At 36.0% G+C, this 21,064-nt stretch overlaps 2 protein-coding genes across 8 annotated transcripts; one reads left to right on the top strand and one right to left on the bottom strand.

Moving 5' to 3' along the window:
* Positions 1–425: 425 nt before the first annotated feature.
* LOC103322371 (mitochondrial ribosomal protein L51/S25/CI-B8 family protein) lies at positions 426–3,069 on the top strand. 6 transcript variants are annotated; one of them, XM_089047346.1, is made up of 5 exons: positions 426–579; positions 684–783; positions 1,135–1,218; positions 2,288–2,394; positions 2,593–3,069. In XM_089047346.1, exons 3-5 carry the CDS (start codon positions 1,139–1,141, stop codon positions 2,763–2,765), a joined length of 360 nt encoding a protein of 119 aa, XP_088903472.1. In that variant the 5' UTR covers positions 426–579; positions 684–783; positions 1,135–1,138; the 3' UTR covers positions 2,766–3,069. The 6 variants fall into 6 exon arrangements, with proteins under 6 accessions (XP_088903472.1, XP_008222504.2, XP_088903474.1 ...); XM_008224282.2 differs by having other exon boundaries at positions 684–787; positions 1,139–1,218; XM_089047348.1 differs by having other exon boundaries at positions 684–802; positions 1,139–1,218.
* A 640-nt stretch (positions 3,070–3,709) lies between these two features.
* LOC103322370 (Eukaryotic translation initiation factor eIF2A family protein) lies at positions 3,710–9,151 on the bottom strand. 2 transcript variants are annotated; one of them, XM_008224281.3, is made up of 14 exons: positions 8,977–9,151; positions 8,255–8,340; positions 7,806–8,160; positions 7,529–7,715; positions 6,918–7,152; positions 6,772–6,840; positions 6,189–6,290; positions 5,760–5,800; positions 5,375–5,508; positions 4,831–4,894; positions 4,628–4,724; positions 4,411–4,529; positions 4,213–4,235; positions 3,710–4,113 (listed from the first exon to the last, which is right to left on the bottom strand). In XM_008224281.3, exons 2-14 carry the CDS (start codon positions 8,292–8,294, stop codon positions 4,026–4,028), a joined length of 1,554 nt encoding a protein of 517 aa, XP_008222503.2. In that variant the 5' UTR covers positions 8,295–8,340; positions 8,977–9,151; the 3' UTR covers positions 3,710–4,025. The 2 variants fall into 2 exon arrangements, with proteins under 2 accessions (XP_008222503.2, XP_088901282.1); XM_089045156.1 differs by lacking the exon at positions 8,977–9,151 and adding an exon at positions 8,633–8,743.
* Between the last annotated feature and the right edge of the window lie 11,913 nt (positions 9,152–21,064).

Raw genomic sequence — 21,064 nt, 5'->3', positions numbered from 1 at the left:
TTGCAAACTGAAGATGTATAAGTATACATCTTCAGATAATAAACCTTATTTCATTTTATATACATTGTATTAGATCTGACAATATTGTACACGATTCGTTAATACGACACAAATTCGTACAAAAAATTCAATATTCAAGTCCAAGTTATTGGATCATGTTGATAACAGGTTGACCCGTTACCCACCGGGTCGTGTTAGTGTCATTCGCGAATCCCATTAAGAGTAGGGGTATTTTTGTAATTTTATACGAATAAATCTGAAAAAAATGAGAGAAATTGAATGCTGGGCAGGGGAGTCGAACCCCTAACTCACTTTTAGGGAAGTAAAAAAACTGCCGGAAATTCCAACAGTGCCGAATTCATGTTTTAGTCATTGTTGATTTCAACTGCTATTTATACACATCTTTAGGTAAGTTAATGTATTATTATTTTTTGCAAAAGCATACAAAATAGAAAGATTGAAATTTGAGACCCTCACCCTTTCTCTGGAACTCCAGCCGCAAGGAGTGAGAAGCATCATTTCTTCAAAGCAAATCCATCTTCGTTCTTCAAAGCATCATCGGTCTTTCTTCCTTATACTGTAAGATTTTATTTATCTCAATTTTTTAGAATTATTTATATTATGTGAACAGAACATTGAACTTTATGAGAACAAGACGATTGATACTTTGGTTTCTGCGGCAGAAGGAAAAGAAAGAAGAAAAAGGAAGAAGAGGAAGAAGAAAGAAGAATCCAACCCAACCTAACCTTCTTCTCGAAGGAACACCGCGCGCAGCACCAACCACTAGGTCCAGCGACTCCAGGTTTCTTCTTCTTCTCTCTGCTGCTCGACGGTATCCTCTCTTTTTTTTCCCAGTTTTTTCCTTTTTATTTAAAATTTTAGGCTTCATCAAAGTGATAAATTCTTGAGTGCATTTTATATCATTATGGCGGAAATGGATGCTGTATGGGTGGTGAAGGAGAAACTTTTAGTGTATATGGTAACAGAAAATGGGATAACTGAGAACTTATTATGAGAATGATATAAGAGGTTTGATGTATTTTTTATGCTTCATAAGAATGTTGCATAGCTTTAACAGAATTTCTATTCATTGTATCTTGTAAAATTTCTCATTGATATATTAATTTGCTAATGTCAGATGGCTTTGAGAGGTGCGTGGCAATTGCAAAAGCTGATTGTGAGCTTTTCTGATTGGGGAGGAAGCAGTAGGGGAATCAGGTAGATTGCTCAAATCACCACTATTTGTAAACCGAGCATTGCGGGAGTATTTTGTCAAGTTAGATATCTGATTTCATAAAGGAAATAAATGTTTTAAATGCACGGATAAAACTTTTATTGTTGTTCTAAAATATTGATTGACACTTCCTAGTGGAACTGTGGCTTGAAAGATACAGTTATAATTTACCGCAAGATCATTTGCTAGGATGTTGTTATGTATAAATTTGTAAAAAAAAAAAAAAACAAACCATAGTATTCATGATGAATTTGGCCACTTGTTTTTGTTAGATGCAATTTGATATAGCAAGATACTATTTTTCTTTTTGCTTTTGGGCTTTTGTTTCATCATAATATATACTTGGGTGGTAATTCCTCACAATGTTTGAAGTATAGGCAAGGAACGCCATTCTAGATGCAGTTTGAAATTGGACCGTAGAGCTTAGACTCCGTAACTTAGCTTAATTCTCTGCACTTTTAGGAGATGACTTGGGAATGAGGCTGGGGTTAACAGATTGGGTTTTATATGTTAGGAATTGCTTTGGTATTTTGCATTACCTGTTAGGTTGTAGCTTAATTAAGTAAAAGTAGGCTTGCTCATGCTTGCCCTTTCTTCTTTAGAACTGAAGCGAAGTTGATAATGCATTGGTGGTTCAGTTACTGGAGGAGGAGCATCATTATAAGCTTTAAGCCTATAGTGTTTTGTTAAAGCTTAATATATATGTATATGTCTGAAATTTCTCTTTTGGTATTGTTGTGATATTTTGATTGGATTGCACTTTTTGGTTCATGTATTTCTAATCCTTTCCTTAGGGAATAATCTATGGTGGGGTTTGTTAGCCCAGATCGGATTGGACTGGACTATTTTTATGAACTGTGCTGGATAGGATTGGCTTGGACTTAGTCCTGGCTATGTTAGGTATGGTGCTGGACTAAGGAGCTGGATAGTGTTGTATAGCGCTGTCCTGCATAATAAAATACAGTACATGGTATATCATGGGTAAATATTAGAACTTCAAATTTTAGCACTTTCATTTTCAAATTTTAATAAATTTAACCTTTGACATGGTAGGTCATTTATGGAGTCATATCTACCAGTATTTAAGGAGAAGAATCCTCAGCTGGAGGTGGTTACTGAACTCATCCGGGGTCAGCATCCACATTTGAAGGGCTTATACAGTAAGTCACCTCTCTCTCATACAAATAGTTACACTCTTGTGAGTAGCATGAGGCTTTGAAATTCTTTTGTAAGAGTTTCCTTTGTCAATGCACATTGAACAAAAGTAAGAGTCTCTCTCTCATACAAATAGTTGCACTCTTATGAGTAGCTTGAGGCTTAGAAATTCTTTTGTAAGAGTTTCCTTTGTCAATGCACAGAGAACAAAAGTGAGAGGGTGGTATGTGTGAAGAATATGGATCCAGAAGAGGTTCTTCAATATGCAACCAGGCTAAGAAATTCACTGGGGAGAAAAGTGGTGAAACTGAAGACTAGACATGTAACCAAACATCCTAGCGTGCAAGGTACCTGGACAACAGACGTGAAATTTTGAGGCACATGAAACAATCCCAACGAGTCTGAAGTAATCTTAGCTCCTAGTTTGAAGACTATTGTTCAAATTGGTTTTCAGTTTTGTGCTTTATCATTTGCTTGATTCTGAATACGGTATGATGTTCCTGGTCAAATAATATAATCATGGATTTCAACCAGTGCTCTATGAGAATGTGACTTTCTTTGTTTTTGTTTGTATTTTTTGGGATCAAATATTTCACCTTCATGTGATATTATTTTGTAAAAATGACATTTATAACAACGTTAGACGAAAATATCAGCCAATACACCGATATGTTAGATTTCAGAGGCCTAATATAAAACCAACATTGATGCCTTCTGCACGACCAATATTTTCATCCTTGATAACAACCCCGATATGATGACTGTGCAAATGGAAACCATCGAAGAATAAGACTTGGCTAATTACAACAAAACAAAAACAAAAAGTTGCGCGCAAAAGAAATGTGCAGTGTAGAATGTGTTATTTCTGATATATATTTTTTTGAATAGAAACGTATTTCTGAATTTTAAACAAGGAGCCTAAGAAATGGTTACTGTGGAATGTTTTCTACTTACCATATTGGAAAACAATCTTAAAGCTAGAGAGGGTTTCTACCAACAGAGCCACACCATTCAACAGCCGGATAATGACATGCTTTTCTTTTCTTTTTCTTTTCAACATGGTTTAGCAAGTTCACATTGCAAAAGAATTAAAGGTTTTTTAGGTTTTAGACATAAAATTTTCACTTTGGCATAAAAAGCATCAATCATATGTATTGGATTCTTTCTAAAAATAAATAAGGGCATTTTTGTCCATTTTTGCTTCTTTTAAATTTTTTTTCTCTCCTTTTGCTTTTTCCAAAATGTCCCAAGAATTAAATCTAGGCATATCAACATATAATCTTTTTTGTTTTCAATTAACTAATATACGGACAATATACATAAATAAAAATCAATCCTCGAACTTTAATATCATCATCATTTTCAACCATACCATCATAATGTTACACATCAAGTAAAACAGAGACCCAGCTCCTGTCATCACTTTTATTTCATCTCCCATTTTAACAAAACATATGATCATATTGCAGATAACTATGCCGAGCTCAAATTTTTTCAGAGAAGAAAAAAATCCCGCTTAAGGAATAAATCTACACTCAGATCTGAGTAAGGATGGTAATTGTAAAATCCACCCCTCAAGCCTAGAAATCAACCTCTAGGTATAAAGGAATCACTCACTCAGAAACCCTGCTTCCAATCAAGTACCACTGGTAGCCTCAGCAGCCTTTTTCTCCCTTTGCTTCTCCCTTTTCTTCTTGTTTTTCAATGCATTCTTGCTCACCGTCCTTCATTAATTAACACGGACAAGAATTTGTAAGAATAAACTGTAAAAAAAATTAGAGCCTAATGTAAAGAGGAAACAAACAAAATAGGCATGTACTTACTCTGTAGAGCTCTCTCCAAACAGCTGCCATTACAAAGTCATTGAAACCATCAGCATCACATCAAGCAATTGTTTCATTCCGATACAAATTAGTAAAAGGTTTTCCAAAAATGATTGTCAATAGTATCTGTAGGATGAACTCATCCATGAATTTGAAGAACCAACAAAAAAAAATGAAACCAACATATATCCTGTATACCTGAGCCTGAACAGCAGCAGCACTCTTAGCATGTGGGGGCCGATAAGCAGCAGGCTTTTGGGCAGGAGGGTTGCTAGCGCTAGCTTTTGCAGAGGTCTGAGAAATTTTGGACCTGTCTCCTGAAAAATTATCCAAGTTCTTCAGTGAACCAAAAAAATATACGTCTAAAATCCAAATCCACAGTCAACTGCACTTGAAAATTTTAAACGAGAGCAACCTTGAGGTTTTGTTTCGACAACTTTTAATGATCCTATGGACTTGACAAGTTCGGCAATGTCACCAAACCTATCTGGTGACTCTGGTTTCCAATCAGCCTGAACAAATAGTTGGGGCCAGGAAAGAAACCAAATTAGGGAGATGTGAACAACATAAAGATTTGTTTTTAGGCAGTTTAAAGACGGTTTCACCATCAACACTGACCTGGTACAACTTGTCAAACATCTTCTTGAAGAATAATGACCCGTTGTGGTGGAAAATCTTAATCCTTCAATACAGAGAGAAGAAACATGAAGTGGTTTACTGGTGAATAAACTTCTTTGAACCAGACCATCAGACTATGTATCCAATCCATCCCATATGAAAGAATGTGCACACACACACACCAACAAATATGCAAGAGCTGAGTAAATATGCTCAGAGTGCCTTTGCACCTTTTAAATGAACAGTTAAAATCAATATAAAAGTGTGAATAGTTAACATGAAGATGAACAAATTTTGTGCCCATGGATAGAATAAACTACTCTCATGATGAAGGTTCAATAAACAACTCATTTGGAAGATTGATAATCATTTCTTTTTCAAAGGCCACAAGTGACACAGAAATTCTAGATAGGCAAATGGTAAGCATAGCTCTAGTGCACTTATTAGTTCAATGAAGTGCACTACCATATACTTGACCCTTTTGTTAACCCAGAAACTTTCCATAATATACCCAAATGAAGTGCACTACCAAATGTTAACATACCCATTGTCGACTTGAAGTCTTGGTGCAGTTGTCGCAGTCATGAAATAGCATCCATCTGGAGACCATTCGCTTGTCACAGACAATTCAGCCCTAGTTGTCCCAAGCTGTTTTTTCTCCACATAGTCCCAAAATGCCTAAATGGTAATAAATAAAAAATGACAAATTGACTTTAGAAATCATAATGCACATATATGATCTTTATCATCTTTTGCAAGCCAGAATAAAGGTATTTATCATGAGACCATCAAAGTGCATGTATGTGAAAACCAGTAAAAATAACATATGACGAATTTCTTGCATAAAATTTTATATGATTGAGGAGAAAATAATGGCTATACAGAAAATAGACCGGAGGAGAAAATGTACACATAACTTAATAACATACCATATCACCAGGTAAGTTACCAAAGCCTGCCAAACACAGAACTGCAAACCAGATAATTAAGGCCACAATATATATAGATCTTTTTGTCTTCTCTGAGAAATAAATAAGTATTATCTTTTTTATACCATATTATATTATATTATGTTTCATTATGCTCCCAGGTTGGTAGTCACTTTTGGCCCCCCTTCCATTCACTAATTTTCTTTTCAGCATGTCTACAAGTTACTAAGCTTGCTCAAAGCTACCAAATAACAAATGAGAACTTGATTTTAAAGGCAACCACCATTAAAAAATAATGCCCACTAAATAATTTTGATAAACCAAAAATAATAGAGGAGCCATCTTATAAAGTATTAGGGAGATGAATTAGCTGTTTCAAGTAAACAAAGTTAATGTTCTCAAGAAGTAAGTGGCAATTCTCAAGGATACATTTTCCCTTTGGATTCCATCGGATAGTATTGTACGGACCCGTTCCAAGCTCAAGAAGAGGATTGCACTTCTTGTCAAACACAGTCGCTTTTGAAGGCATAACTAATACAGTTCAAGGAAAATAACAAATTCTGAACATTTGCAAGAAGGATATATACATGACAAGCTGAAAATCACAAAAATAAAAAATCCTAATATAAAAGATGCACACATAGAAATTAGCATTCAGACCCGAATACTCTTACAATGATTCTGAAGAACCCATATAAGTTGAATGTAATATGTTTAGAAAAGGGGATGGACCATAGAGACCCCTACTCAAAAGATCACTTGCATCTCCAGATAATATTGCCCTGTCCAAATAATTTAAACCCTGGAGTGAAAATCACCTCAATATTCTGATAACTAGAGTCCCCAAGTGCAGCTGCCTATATATATATGTGTGTGCGTGTGGTACTAAGATTCTTGATATACAGTCAAGAAGAGTAAGCTTAATTTCATCACAAACAATACTCACTAAACATTCCGAGTCTTATATACTGCTCCTGTTAAGTTGTCTCTTCAAAACATAATAAAAGGATACAGCCATAAACTACAGCAAATTCCGATCCAGAATATGCCCACTGAACATCATGAACAGGCCCCTCTTTACCTGGCAAATATCTAAGGATAATTAGGCTGCATGCAGTTAAATGTTAATTTTGATTTACTATTGAAGTTGGAACATACGAAGAGGTACAAGTCCTTCATGGGTCCCATCTGTTGTCAAGTAGTTGAGCTTTGATTCCCCATAGTAACTCTGATTGGTTTTATCAACATCTGACTGTACCACAACTAAAAGCCCGGTTGAGCCATTATTCCAATGCAGTTGCACTGATGAACATCGGAAGAAACTCCGTCGAGCAAGAGGTTGACTCTGTACAGCTTTTGCACAAGAAAATATCTGGACACTGGCAGGAATCCCCTAAATTGAAAGAAAATTGAACTTTGATAAATGAACAAAAAAGCGAAAGAACAAAATTAGCATGAGATAATAATGTGAAAAATCAGCCCCATTATCAAAAATGTTGAGATTATATCTGCTACTAAGTGGATGAAATTCCACCCATTCAATGTGCCAAGTCCAAAACACTGCATAGTTTCACAATTTCCTGACACTACATCCTTCCATGTTTGAAACTCCAAAAGAGTTGAATACTTTGAGTTGAAGTTCAGAATGTCCAACAATATTTAGTATAATTCCAATACTGCTTTTAAAGTTCACATGATTCCCATACTAGATATCATTCATAAAGAAGTCTCTACAATCAAGTTATTAACCAAAGGCATGAAGTACAAACCTTGGATTCTGGAACAAATGCTGCCACATGGGAGCCAGGTGCCTTAGAAAGCTCAAATGCAGCCACTCCAGGAACTCTTAGCCGATATATAAATGGTTTAGAGAAATCTCCAGCATCCAAAAATTGTATCTCATTTGTTGCCAGTCGACATGCAACAGCTTCATCAGAGCTGAATCTAATTGAGGGCCTGAAGAGCATGGAATTTTACAATCGAAATACATTTCACATAGCAAACAAGACATGAAATATAAGACATTGTACAATATGGTTGCCATACCATGTAGCTTTTGTCATGTTCTTTTGGAATTGTTGATAAACAGGATCACCAGTCTCGGTGTTCCATAAGATGACATTCTTCTCCTGTGGCGTTGATGATTTCTGAAAAGTTTGCAGATAAGTCCCACGTGGGGACAAGGCAGCTGCAGCAACATTGGGGATTTGAAAAGATCTGATCTCCCTGTAGCTGCTGCAATCATATATGCTAATTACTGAATCAGATTTCATCACCATCAGCCTCGATCCATCTTCACTGAATTTTGTACTTGTGCAGGAAATGTTTTCAAGCTTGATACCAGGTTGCCCATTGCTAAATGGGGGCCCATTCCAAAGCGAGAACCCTTCTGGGCCACGAACTGGGAGAGAGGTGAAAGAAAAATAAGAGAGACAGAAAAAACATATAGGATATAGCTAACTAACTAATACTGAATGAAATATATGATTTAGTACCTAAGATATCCAGAGGCGGGGCAGTTTCAGAGGCTGCCATAGCAAGCTGACAGAGGTATATATGTCAAGGAAAGCTTACCCTGAACCTGTTGATAAAAGTTTTGGGAAAGTGCTTTATGGGTTAGATTTTGTATGAGCCATAATTCTTCATTCATAACAGATTTATGAAGAACAATTCTGCCTTTTTTTCTGCCAATGGAACAATTTTGCTTAAATAATATGCAAAATCCCAATAAACAAAGATATGAATCATTGAACCTTCAATTATTTTTAAAAAATATTACCCAACACATTAAATTTTAATCTAAAAAAACAAATAAGGAAAATTACAAACCAAATACATATCAAATTCTATTGAACCTTCAAGTTACCAGTTACCTTTGGTGCCAAATTTCACATTCCCTGTTGTTGAACTTATGCACAGTAACAATAGGCTAGTTCCTAGGCTCTTTTTTTCTTCTTCTTCTTTTATTTTTTTTTTACAGACTGCAACTTCCTTTACACACAATTGAAGAGAAACATTTCTTTGCATTGTCTTTTGTCCTCCAACAATAGAATCTTCATTCATAGCTAATTTTAAAAGCCGAATAAAAAAAACCTGAATATATCAACCGAACCCTACTTCCCCATCATTTCTCAGCAACCAAACGGCGCTAAGTCATTTTCAACATCTAGGGTTTATATATATGTACGATAGATCATAGAGAGAGACAGAGAGAGACCTTAATCGGATTAGAGTCCCAGTTATGTTTCCTGCGTCAGAGCTCCGGCGGGACTCAATGGGTATCGGAGAACTTTAAACGACGTCGGAGAAGAATCACTATGACTGTGACTCTGTGAATGAACTTTATTACTGTTGCTGAGTTTCAGTTTCCGTTATATCTTATATCTAATCCCGCCACATTCCATCACAGAGTCTATAAATGGTGTTGAGGCCCAAAAGGTTCAGAGGCCAATCGTGCTCAAGGGCCAACGAATCCCATGCCCGCTCACAACAAAAGCCTGGCCCTAACATGTGCAACGTATCAAACACGACACATGGCAGCAAGGATTAAAAACAATTAATTATTGACAATATTCGTACCATGATGAGCGAAAGTCTAACTTAGCACTTTTTTTTTTTTGTCTGAATCTAATTTAGTACTTGGGAAGATCACACCAAGCACATGCAATCTACTCATTTTCTAGGTGGCGAACAAAGTCGTATCAAGCTCATGGCTTTCAAGCCCACTCTTTCACCAAGCATAAAGAGACAAGCTTCCAATTGGTGATTTTGACCGATGTTATGTTGCCTAGGCAAAAACACTTTCTACATGCATCCTTGAAATGCCAAGCAGCTTCCTTTGTACCAAACCACTCAACAAACTCAAATGGGCTCAAATCACATAAATTCACGGGACTTGTAGGAGGAGTGGTGTGGAAGGTTAAGAAGGTTTGTAAGGCCCAAAGAAGCTCTTGAATAATGTAGAATTTGAGCTACTTGATAGCACCAAAGTTCAAACCCATTACTAAGAATTCTCCTATATGAATAAACAAGTGAGATACTTTCCCGCACCACTTGTAAAAGGGATTAAGTAGGGTCTAATGGAGCCCAAAACCTACTCAATGACGGGCAATTATGGCCCTAAGTATTGTACGGGTCAGGCAGGGCCAGGGCCTTGGGGGTAGGCGAGAATATATATATAAATAAAAAATAAATAAAAAGTCAGCAATTAAATTAAATGAGGAAGGCAATTCCTCTTTCCATAAGTTCTTCGTTTCCCACGCGGCCAGCAGCAGTGCCTCTCCTAGTTTGTTTCTCCATGGAACTCTATTTAATCCACCGATCTCTTAATAATTCACCACCATATTTTTCTCTGTTTTCCCCATCTCCCTTCAATCCATATCCATTATTTTCAATTTCTCTCATCCTTCTTTTCTAATATCGTATTGTAACCTCAAGAATCAATCTCACACTAAAAAGCTCCCAAATTGTCTTTGAGATTGATTGTGACCAAGAGGGGAGGAGCATGAGAAATTGAAAAGGTAATCAGATTTATAATTTTTTCTTTATATTTGTTCCTACCCATCAAACTATTGTTTCAATTTCCAATAGGAACCAAACACATAGAGATGCGGAGTGGTAATCAGATTTATGAATACTTGATTGAATTGCATGTATCTTATCGTTGCAAATGTACTTAAACTCATGTGATGAAGCCTGAAGCCTGAAGCCAATCTTAAGGGAAAGTGTTTAGTATTTTGAACAAATACTTAGTTTTAATGTATCTTTTAAGAATACAAATTACCAATATCAGGGACATGTTCCCATTATTGGTTGATGGAATGTTGATTTGTAAATTTGTAATTTCCTTCATAATATCAAATATCTAATCTTATTTTTTTTAATTTTTTTTACAGAGATATGTCCTATTATAATACATACTACCTTTTTTTATTGGACAAACTACAGTAAACCCCCTAACCTATAGGGTCATTTATGAGTTCATTTTGGGAACATTTATGGGTACATACACAACGTCGCAAAAAATTATAGATCGCCCCCTTCGTTAGCGATTCCGTCATGAAATCCGTTATGTGCCTACGTGGCGTCTAGCTGGATAATTTTTTAAGGGCATTTTCGGCAGATCAGGTCCCTGGTTTTCGCTCCAACACGTGGTTTAGTTTAATTCAAAAAAGAAAAATAGAAAACCCCCAAATTGTGTTCCATATCTAAGCCCCCACTCAGACCTAGCCCCCAAAATCGATAAAAGTGGATGCCCAGGTTCCAATTCGAATAAGACAAAGACGACGATGTCGACGAGGTCGACGATGTCTGCAAATCGAAGATGCGAAGTGGGCCAACCCATTTGTCACTGCGGCAATTAATGTCGTCGACGACGTCATGGACTGACAACAACCCTGGGAGAAGATTTTGGGGCTGCGCCGATTATGGGGTCAGAAGAGGTTGTGCATTCTTTGAATGGTATGATCCACAGGTATGCGAAAGGTCCAAGATTGTGATATCTGGACTATTGAAACGATTGCGTAAGGAAGAAGAGGAAAACCGAAAATTGAAAAAAGAGGTTGAAGCTGCCTTGAAAGCACAAAGATTTCTACGAGCAAGTGTTCTGGGTTCTTGAATTTTTTTGATTGTGTTGTTGGGAATGCTAGTAGTGGAATGGAGAGACTCTGGATCTTCCAAGAATGTGAAATTAGCACTTACATTTTAGGGTCTATGTCTTAGAAGAGTTGGGTGATGTATTTTGTGGCCATTTGTGGGACATTCTGGAAAATCAAAGTGCTTTGTGTATGAAAGGTCTGTTTCTTGTAATTTCTCATGTGAAGTTGTATGAAAGATGTTTATGTATGAACAATTGTGAGGCAAATTGGAAATGCAGAATGTTTATGTATGCACAATTGTTAGGGAATTTCCAATTGAACAATTGCTTGAAGGCAAATTCCATTATATTTTGAGTTCAAAACACATGCATACATTTCCAACATTTGCATCTCAATTTTACAAAATGAACATGAGCATCTAATCTGGAATACAATAAAACAGCTACCAAAACCAGAAGTCGGTCCCTACTTGGAGTTCAAAATACCATAAAGTAAACTTCAAAAGGCCACATCACAAAACCAGACATAATACTAGTTCAAAATCAAATGGAATTTGCATAAACTAAGAACTAAGAACTAAGAGACTATTTTCTCTGTCTCTTGGATGCTCTCAATCCTATTCCAGCAGTTTCAGCTGCATTTGGCTGGGAAGCATTTAGTGCAGCCTTCTTTGCAGCAGCAGCAACCTTTGCCCTTACATATGCATTCTTTCTCCTAACTCTTGCAGCTGCTTTTGCTTCATCCTATAGAAAAAATACACTCTCAGCTTCAAACAATAAAACAATGAAATTTCTTTTCCATTTTAAGGAAGAAACAACATAACATTTCATCTACACAACCTAGCAATAAAAATAGGCACTCACAGCAGCAACTGCAGGGTCTTGGTTAGATATCTTTCTTGGTCTTCCTTTACCCCTTGAAAGGGGTTTTTCCTTTTGAGGTAGATTCCGATGGTGGGTGGTTTTGTTATGGCCAGTTGAGCCACAAATACTACACCTCATTTGCATTCCTTGTCTTCCCAACCATTTTTTCCCACTCCTATCTATTCTCTCTTCGGCTCCTTTTATCCTCACCTTTCTAGGTCTTCCAGGTTGTCTAGTGTAGGCTGGGGGCTTTATTGTTGGCTAGTTGGTCTTCTCCCATAGCTGTGATCCATTAATTGGCATAATGAGATTGTTATAGAGGGCCATGTAACTGTCCTTGCTGTAGTATGAATGCACATAATCCTCCACAGCTTTACCTCCTTTGTAATGTATGGCAGCAATTCCATGAGCACAAGGAATGCCTGACAAGTCCCACTTTCTGCAAGAACAAGTGTGATTATCCAAATCCACCACATATTGGTCACCTCTTCCTACATCCACTTGATATTTAGGACCACCAGACCATTGCACAGTACAATTACATGCTTCTAGCTTTTTCTGTTGCACATGGTCAAAAATGTTCTTGCATATTTGATGAGGCCAACTGCTCATCTTGTCCCTCCTCCACTGGATCCTTCTCATCAACAAGCACCTGATCATCTCTAGCATTGTGATAATTAGCTTGTCCCTTGCTATCTTGATACTATTGTTGAAGCTTTCACACAAGTTATTCTACAACATATCACACTTAATATGTGTTCTGAAATGAGACTTACTCCATTGTGTTGGTGGCTTCTCAGCAAGCCACTCCCATGCATTGATATCTAAGGTCTTCATTACTTCCATTTGATAGTTAAAACAAGGCACATTGGTAGCTCTAGCACATGTCCATAACTAATCCCTCAATACTTTACCTTTATACGTTTTGTTGAAGTTATCCCAAAGGTGCCTCACATAGAATCTTGTCTCAGCATTAGGCACAATGTCTTCAAAGGCACCAGGCAGTCCTTTTTGCTTGTCAGATATAAAGGCCCATCCATAAGAATTAACAATGTCCACATCCTTGGCCAACAAATCAATGAACCATGTCAATGACTCCCTTGTTTCCATCTCAACCACAGCATATTCTAGGACCTAAGTCTCGTTATTGGGATCAATCCCAACTGCTGTAAGCAACTGTCCACCATAAACCCTGTTTAGATGGCAGGCATCTAACCCAATAAAAGACCTACAGTTCATCTTAAACCCTTTCTTTAATGGTTCTAAACAAATGTACAAACGCTTGAAAACAGCTTCACCATCAACAAACTCACACTGCATCTTTGTTATGGAGCCAGGGTTTTTGTCTTCCAGCTCATGGCAATAATCCCAGAGCATGGCATATTGCTCAGCAACTGATCCTTCAATCATTCGAAGTGCGTCTGCCTTTGCCCTGTAAGCTTTCATCCTAGATATACCTACTTTAAACTCAGAAGATGCTGCATTCACTATAGACTGTGGAGGCATGGTGGGATTTGACTGAATCCTAGGCAGGAACTTCTCTGTCAACCATTTACTTGAGGCTTGTGTGTTTTGAAATACTCTGACACAATTGTGATTGGGATTATAGTATTTCACCACCAAGCTTCGATCTGTAGGGTTTTTCCAAGCCACATAAATCTGCCATGGATAGCTCACTGCTTTACAAACTGCCTTCACTTATACTTTTCATTCCTGGTGAAAGTAACCTCTTTCCCACTCAACAAGCAATATTCACGAACAGCTTCTCAAAACCTTACAGTCACTGAATATCATTCCAGTATCAAAAACAGGATTTTGCTTATCTGTTTCATGGTTGTAGTGTTTGAATTTTTTCCCCCTTGCAACTGTTTCATCATCTTCATGTGAATGAACACTTCTTAACTCATCCTCCACTGCTTGATCCCCCTCTTCCAATCTGGTGTCTTCAAGATCTATGTGGTGAAAATCCGTAGTCCGAGAAGGCTGCTCCCTATTTTGACTAGTCTATGAAGGTTGGTCTTCATTTTGACCAGTCTGTGAAGGGTGGTCCCCACTTCGGCCAGCTTGTGAAGAGTAGTCCCCACTTGGGCCAGCTTGTGAAGGTTGGTCCCCACTTGGACCTTCACCCTTATTAACAACACCACCCTCATTTACAGCACCACCTTCACCCTCATTAACAACACCACCCTCATTTATCTCTTCATCTTCAAGAGGCTGAAAAGTATCTTCAACTGGGGAATGGTCTGCAATCCACTGTTGCAAAAATATGGTTTCCTCAGCTATCTCTTCAATGTTCCCCCATACTCACTGTCAACAAAAGTAGATGCATCTGATAAGGATGCATCACTATCTTCCCCATCTGTTGCAGTTGCCATTGCCACACCTTTACCTTTACCCTTTGAAGACCTTGTAGCCTTTGTAGCCTTTGTAACCCTTGCCCTCTTTGGTGCCTCAGGTTCAGCCACATCTTTACCCTTTGAAGACCTTGTAGCCCTTACACTCTTTGGTGGCTCAGGGTCAGCCACTTCCTTATCCATACTACACCTTGCAGCCTTTCCCTTCTTTGCTACCTCAGCCACATGTTTTACCCTTTGCATTCTTTGGTGCCTCAGGTTATGAAAAATCCCCAACATCCTCCACTGGTTCTTGCTCCACTATCTTCAGTGTTTTACCCTTTGCAGCAGCCTTTGCCCTTACATAAGAAACAAGAGGAATAGAATCAGCACATCCTATATCCTTAATCACGACTGACCTCTGTTTTTGGACCCTAGAACCTTCCACCCTTTGCAGTTCCATATCTTTGTGTTTGTTTAAAAAGGTATAAGGGTCATCAGCCAACTGTGTCAAAAATATATCTATCTCCCTTACTCCTGGCACACATTCACACATTTTCAGAACATCTTCATCAGACATAAGCTTCTCTACAGAAGCAGAGTTGGGAAGCTCATAGTGATATAACACTATACCATCATAGCCTAACTCCTTAACCATCAGACCAATTTCAAACATAGACATTTGGTCCTTATCACAAAAATCAATGAAATCCAGAGTCTCATGTACATACAGGTTGTCACATAAAGAACCCCCATGGTTCATTCGAATAGTAAACTTATCATCTTCACCTACAATGCCACATAACAGTCAAACCTATCAATACACAATTGTTCAATATTTAACTGGTGACTAAACAAGGACATAAACAAATGCAGAGGTTTTGGACCACTAAGTACTGTCTCCAATCAAAAGCAGTTTGGTTTGAAAAGAAAAAGTGCTTTTTTTTATGCCTTTTCAACAACACAACTACGTTTACTATCAACCATGGACCACAAATATCACTATCAAGCACACTTTAAAGCAACTGAAAGGTTCAGACAAAATCAAACTGCACGCATCTTAAACCGTTGCGAGGAAACCAAAAAGCAAGAAAATTTAAAAACTGCCTTCAACTTACAGTAACGAGGAGCACGACAACCACGAGGACGAATACCCCAGGGCATCTCGAATTACATCAACCCAGCCTTCTTTGCGCTTTCGATCGATGCAAAATAGGGATTAGGTTTCAATTTGTGCAATCGGTTTCGATTTGGGGGGGAAATCGATTTCGGTGATAGAAGTTAGGGACGATGAGCTTTTGGAACGATTAGGTTTTTTTTTTTTTAATTACGTTATGCCACGTGTTGTTTTGGGCACGAAACCCAGGGACGTGAGATGCAGAAAATAGATTTCCTGAATTACAGAAGGCCAGACGCCACGTAGGCACATAACGGATTTCATGACGGAATCGCTAATAGAGAGGGCGATCTGTAATTTTTTGCGACGTTGTGTATGTACCCATAAATATTCCCAAAATCGGGTATGAACTCGTAAATGACCCTATAGGTTAGGGGGTTTACTGTAGTTTGTCCTTTTTTATTCATGCGCACTACGCGCTACGTAAAATTATTTTATTAGTTGTTTTTTCGCAATTGTATACTAAGGGAAGGGACCTCATTTAGTTTATCACCTAGGGCCACCCAAAAGTCAGGGCCGGCCCTGGGTAGGGCGAGCCCTATAACAAATAGACTAAGTCTAGACCCTTCCTATAAGATCTTACATTTTTTTTGTTGTTGGAGCAAAACTATCCGAAACCCAAATGTAAGAAGTAGGAACAAGAGCGTAATCTTTAAAAAAGATTTGCGGCCTAAGATCTTCCATATCTATGTGCAAGCCATTGGCTCCCTCGTTAATTTAGCTAAAAGAAAATTATTTTTTAGATGATATTTTAACTATAACCTATTAAATCCTTACACCATCCTAACGAAGCTTAAATCATAAGATTATTTTGTTGAAATTATGAAATAAAGTATGCAAATATAGTTTATGGTCTGCACATTTTTATTATTTATCGATATAATTTCTTACACAAGGTCCTATCGGGCCGACACATAGGCCGAAAGTTAAAATTGGGCCCAAAATGTTTATACAAGCACAGATAACAGGTAATATATTAGAACTTTTAAAATGTTAAGGATATGAAGGCTAAATTACTTTTTTATTTTTTCTAAGTACAAAGTAAAATCCGGCCTATGTGGCGTTGCTAAATGCTTCATCGTATTAAACTTCTCAATCTATATTTATGCATCTGTCGATAAGATTTTTTATTTAACCTTATTTAGAGAAAAAATTTATTGGACACAAATATTGTTTCATTTGTTTTAAATTATTTGTATTTTAATAAACTATTTGTTTTATGCATTTATTCTTTTAAAATAAAGTAGTTATGTTTTGAAATTTTTTTACTTTTTGTAGAAGCACTCAAAATCTAATTAGTTAGTAAATTCGTAAAGATTAACAGATTAGTTTTATTTATTTATTTATATAATTTAAATAGAAGGGAAATTTGAATAAATAGCACCTTAATTTTTAAGCACGTGTGCCATTACCACCTAAACTTTTAACTTTTATTTGTAACCACCTGAACTTTGTAAAGTGTTACAATCCATCACCTATGTCTAATTCCGTTAAAGTTTTTGTTAAGTTTAAATGCATTTTTTCAATTAATTGTAACTAAAAATAATTTTAAAAAGGAAAAAACCGAATGAAATTTAACCTAATTAGCATGGATTACACCACCTTGTTAACCAGAGACTTCCTTAGGTAAGTTTTGGATTACTATTATTTTTTAAGATTCATAATTTCTTAGTAATTACAGTCACCAAATTAACAAGGATGTATTTTGCAAACTCTTCGTCTTCTTGAATTCTTGATGGTCTGCAGCAGATGGCTCCTTGTTGTCAAGTTGGGTCGGAAAGTGCAGGCTATAAACAATCAACCTATGTGCCATCTTGGGCTGCAGGGTCCTGCTACTTTTTGGGGATTGTTTATTATAGCATCTTCTAAGAAAATTGGCATGTAATTGGAAGAAAAAAAAGACCAACATGAAGTATAATGTATCTAAAGAGGGTGGGCGACAATTAACCTTAGTAAGGCATAGAAGAAGTATGGTATAATTTATTTTATTTTAAAAAAATAAATTATTTTTAGTTATAATTAATTGTGGAAATGCCCTTAAACTTAACGGAAACTAACGGAATTAGACGTAGATTGTGAATTACAACACTTTACAAAGTTTAGATGATTATAAATAAAAATTATTAATTTAGGTGATAATAACGCACGTGCCTAAAAGTTTAGGTTATATTTATGTAAATTTTACTAAATAGAATGACCAAAAGAAAAATGATCCATTAACAGATTGAATTTCATCCTACTAGCTAGTGATGAGTGGAAGAAAAAACCGTTAGATAGAATCATGGAAAATTGATTTGCTCTTATCAGAATTCAAATACAAGATAGCAAAGCTAGATATGATGGAAAACAAGATTATTGCTTATTTTAATGAACACCCTTTGCCTTTGTAATAAAATACTTATTTTTTGTGCGATGCAGATAAAATTCTATTTTGAAAACATCTTCCGACAAATTAAAGCATCAACGTAATCTTGCTGGCAATCTTGTGATGGGAGAAAAGATAGGTGCAGAATTTTTTCTTGTATAATTTTAAGTAATGATTCCCGTCTGATTTGGTATAGATTGATAGGTATGTTTTTCTGTTTGAATAATCAGAAAATTTTCAAAATAGGGATTTGGGTGGAGATTCCTTATCACCAAATCACCATCATTAAGAAAATGGAAAAGAATGAATGGGGCAGGTTGTTTGCTTTGGGAAAAGCTTGTGCCTTGACAGTGATTTTGCACCTTCAAGAAGCCTTTTTGAACTCTACAAGAGAGATGTTGACCCTATCAACCTTTGACATTATTAACCAACCTCATTAAATTATTTGAATTTCAAATTTTTTTGTTTAGTTTTTCCAATAAAAAAATCTGGGGAATTGGCTTGGGGAGGTTTTGCCTTAATCAAATGTAAGTTACAATTTTTATAATTTGAAAGGATATCACTCTCCCTCTCCTTATCTCTCCCTCTGTTTGGCGAGTCCTTACTTAGTTCTTTACCCGTTTATTTAGTCTCATTATAATGAACACTTATTTTCTATTGTAATTTAAATTTATTTCTTGGTTTATTTAAGGTTAACACATATTCTTTGTACTTTTTATAAATACCTCAATATTTGAGAAGAATACATGTATGAAATATCCGATATATATAAACATTCTCATATACTTTGTTTGGCATGGTATAAGAGCCTAGGTTTTTTTGTGACTTGTGCTTGTGTTCTCCTTGCAATTTACATGTCCATCCCCCTCCCCTTGTCTTCAAGGGAAAAGAGGGAGAGAGGAGAGTGAAAATGATATGTTTCTCTTTCCTACGAAGATATTGCTTATTTCTTGGCTCTAACGGCCCCTTCTCTTCAGCGGGAGAGAGGGAGTGAAAAGAAGTTGTGTCTGCGTGAATTAACTAAAGTTGATATGGGAGAATTCTCATAATGAACCCTAAAAAAAATCTTTCAAAAAATTTATTTTATATGGCATGTGACACCAAATTTTTACTAGGCATGTAACAACAAATTTATTTATTTATTTATTTTGCCAAACACAAAAAAAATTAATTTTTCTTCCATTTATCGTCATGCTATGGCATGTGATTCTTATTCATTTGTTGATGTGAGTTTCGTAGTAAGAATTGCATCATTTAACAATCTCACATACGCACATGAATAAACTGATTATCAGCATTTAATTCGCAAAAGAAAACAATGTACAATATCTATTCTCTGGACATTTTTCTATTGAAATAGGGAAATTTGAAATTAGCTTAATAGTGGTTTTTCTTATGATAGGTGGATTTGATAGGTGGTTAAGATAGAGATAGATGCATGTGACCTCCCTTGAAAAAGTGGGTAGTCAAAATTGATGATTGCAAACAAAAGAGGTCTTATAATACGATTATGATTTGTTAATGTGAGTCATAGTCTAAATTAATCACATTTCCTCTATTTTTATAAAAAAAATTCACAAATTTAGATTTGGCAGTCAAAAACAGCATTTCACCATTTAAAAAACACCCCACCCAATCCCAATAATATCATTGTCTACATAATTGAAACCAACTTGTCACAAATGACTGATCAATATTTTACATATTTGCCATTTAAAGAGAACGGTTGGGTTGGTAAGGATCGTTCTTTTCAGTATTTTACCCATTTATGGGTAATATGTTAAAACCGAAAAAAGGGTTATCCCCTCTATAAGTCCTCAAAGAGGCCTTAATATGCACTGGCCTTGGGATGGAGTAGCCTCCACTCCTGTCCTATTTTCCCACCCACTTTATCTTCTCACCCATCATGTAAATTTGAAAAAACACAATCCTATCTTTCCACCCACTATTATTCCTAAAATTCCGTTTAATAATTCATTCAAGCAAATTCTCTTTGATAATCATTATTATTCTCTTTGAAATAAGATGGGGGTGGACAAAGGAAATTTGCATATATACTATCTAAACTATTAGGCATGTGCGCCATGATCACCTAAATTTTTAATTTTTATTTTTAGCCACCTGAACTTTGTAAAGTATTACAATCCACCACCTATGTCTAACTCCGTTAAAGTTTTCGTTAAGTTTAAGGGCATTTTGTTTTATTCCTTATAACTAAAAATAAATGTAAAACACAGATTTAAAAAGAATAAAAAGATGTTATAACTTCATAGATTGTGAATTTTATGGGCAAATACTCTCTCCCCCTCCATCTAGCATCAAATGCTAGAACTTGAATTTTATAACTTCATCATAGTTTTGAGAAGGAATCAGTTGCCTTCCAATTACGTACTAGTCTTACTAAATATCACTAAAAGGTCATAAACATCTACCATTGGCAAATAAGTCCTACAACAAGTGCAGTCCTTATAATGAACATGCCTATAACAAACTGCAAGTTAATATAAATTAAAAAAAAAACATAAAAATAACCAAGCAGTTAAGTTTTCCTCATTTTAACATATATATCCGTAGTAATACACTGTACATAATCATAATTTTTCACATGCAATAACGAACAAAACCTATAGTCTTTCACAACTATCTTCATAAACCAAATAAAAATGACTAGGAGGAGCTGCTCCTTTTTGTGTTACAAACAAGCAATGTTTTATACTTTTGTTTGGTTAGTTACAAGGAATGGACAAAAATACCCTTAAATTTAATGGAAATTTTAACAGAATTAGATATATGTGGTGGATTGTAACACTTTACAACGTTCAAGTGGTTAAAAATAAAAATTAAAAGTTTATATGGTAATAACGCACATGCCTAAAAATTCAGATTATATTTATGTAAATTTCCCTTTAAAAAAAGCCCAAAAACAAGCAACACATGTAAATAACCTTTTTAAAATCTTATTAGAAAGAG

The sequence above is a fragment of the Prunus mume genome, linkage group LG2, assembly GCF_029339155.1.
Source record: "Prunus mume cultivar Tortuosa linkage group LG2, ASM2933915v1, whole genome shotgun sequence".
Taxonomy (NCBI): Eukaryota; Viridiplantae; Streptophyta; class Magnoliopsida; order Rosales; family Rosaceae; genus Prunus; species Prunus mume.
The sequence above is the reverse complement of the archived record's forward strand: the minus strand, read 5'-3'. Positions and strand labels throughout refer to the sequence as shown.

Bases quoted from the DNA above. Each gene is read 5' to 3' on its own strand.
- LOC103322370 (XM_008224281.3), bottom strand. From the start codon at position 8,294: ATGGCAGCCTCTGAAACTGCCCCGCCTCTGGATATCTTAG. The intron at 6,841-6,917 runs GTATGTTCCAAC...GATATTTGCCAG, and splicing joins TGAAGGACTTGTACCTCTTC to GTAAAGAGGGGCCTGTTCAT. The intron at 4,895-5,374 runs GTATGTTAACAT...TCTGTATTGAAG, and splicing joins AGACTTCAAGTCGACAATGG to GATTAAGATTTTCCACCACA.
- LOC103322371 (XM_089047346.1), top strand. From the start codon at position 1,139: ATGGCTTTGAGAGGTGCGTGGCAATTGCAAAAGCTGATTGTGAGCTTT. The intron at 1,219-2,287 runs GTAGATTGCTCA...TTGACATGGTAG, and splicing joins GGAAGCAGTAGGGGAATCAG to GTCATTTATGGAGTCATATC. The intron at 2,395-2,592 runs GTAAGTCACCTC...GTCAATGCACAG, and splicing joins ACATTTGAAGGGCTTATACA to AGAACAAAAGTGAGAGGGTG.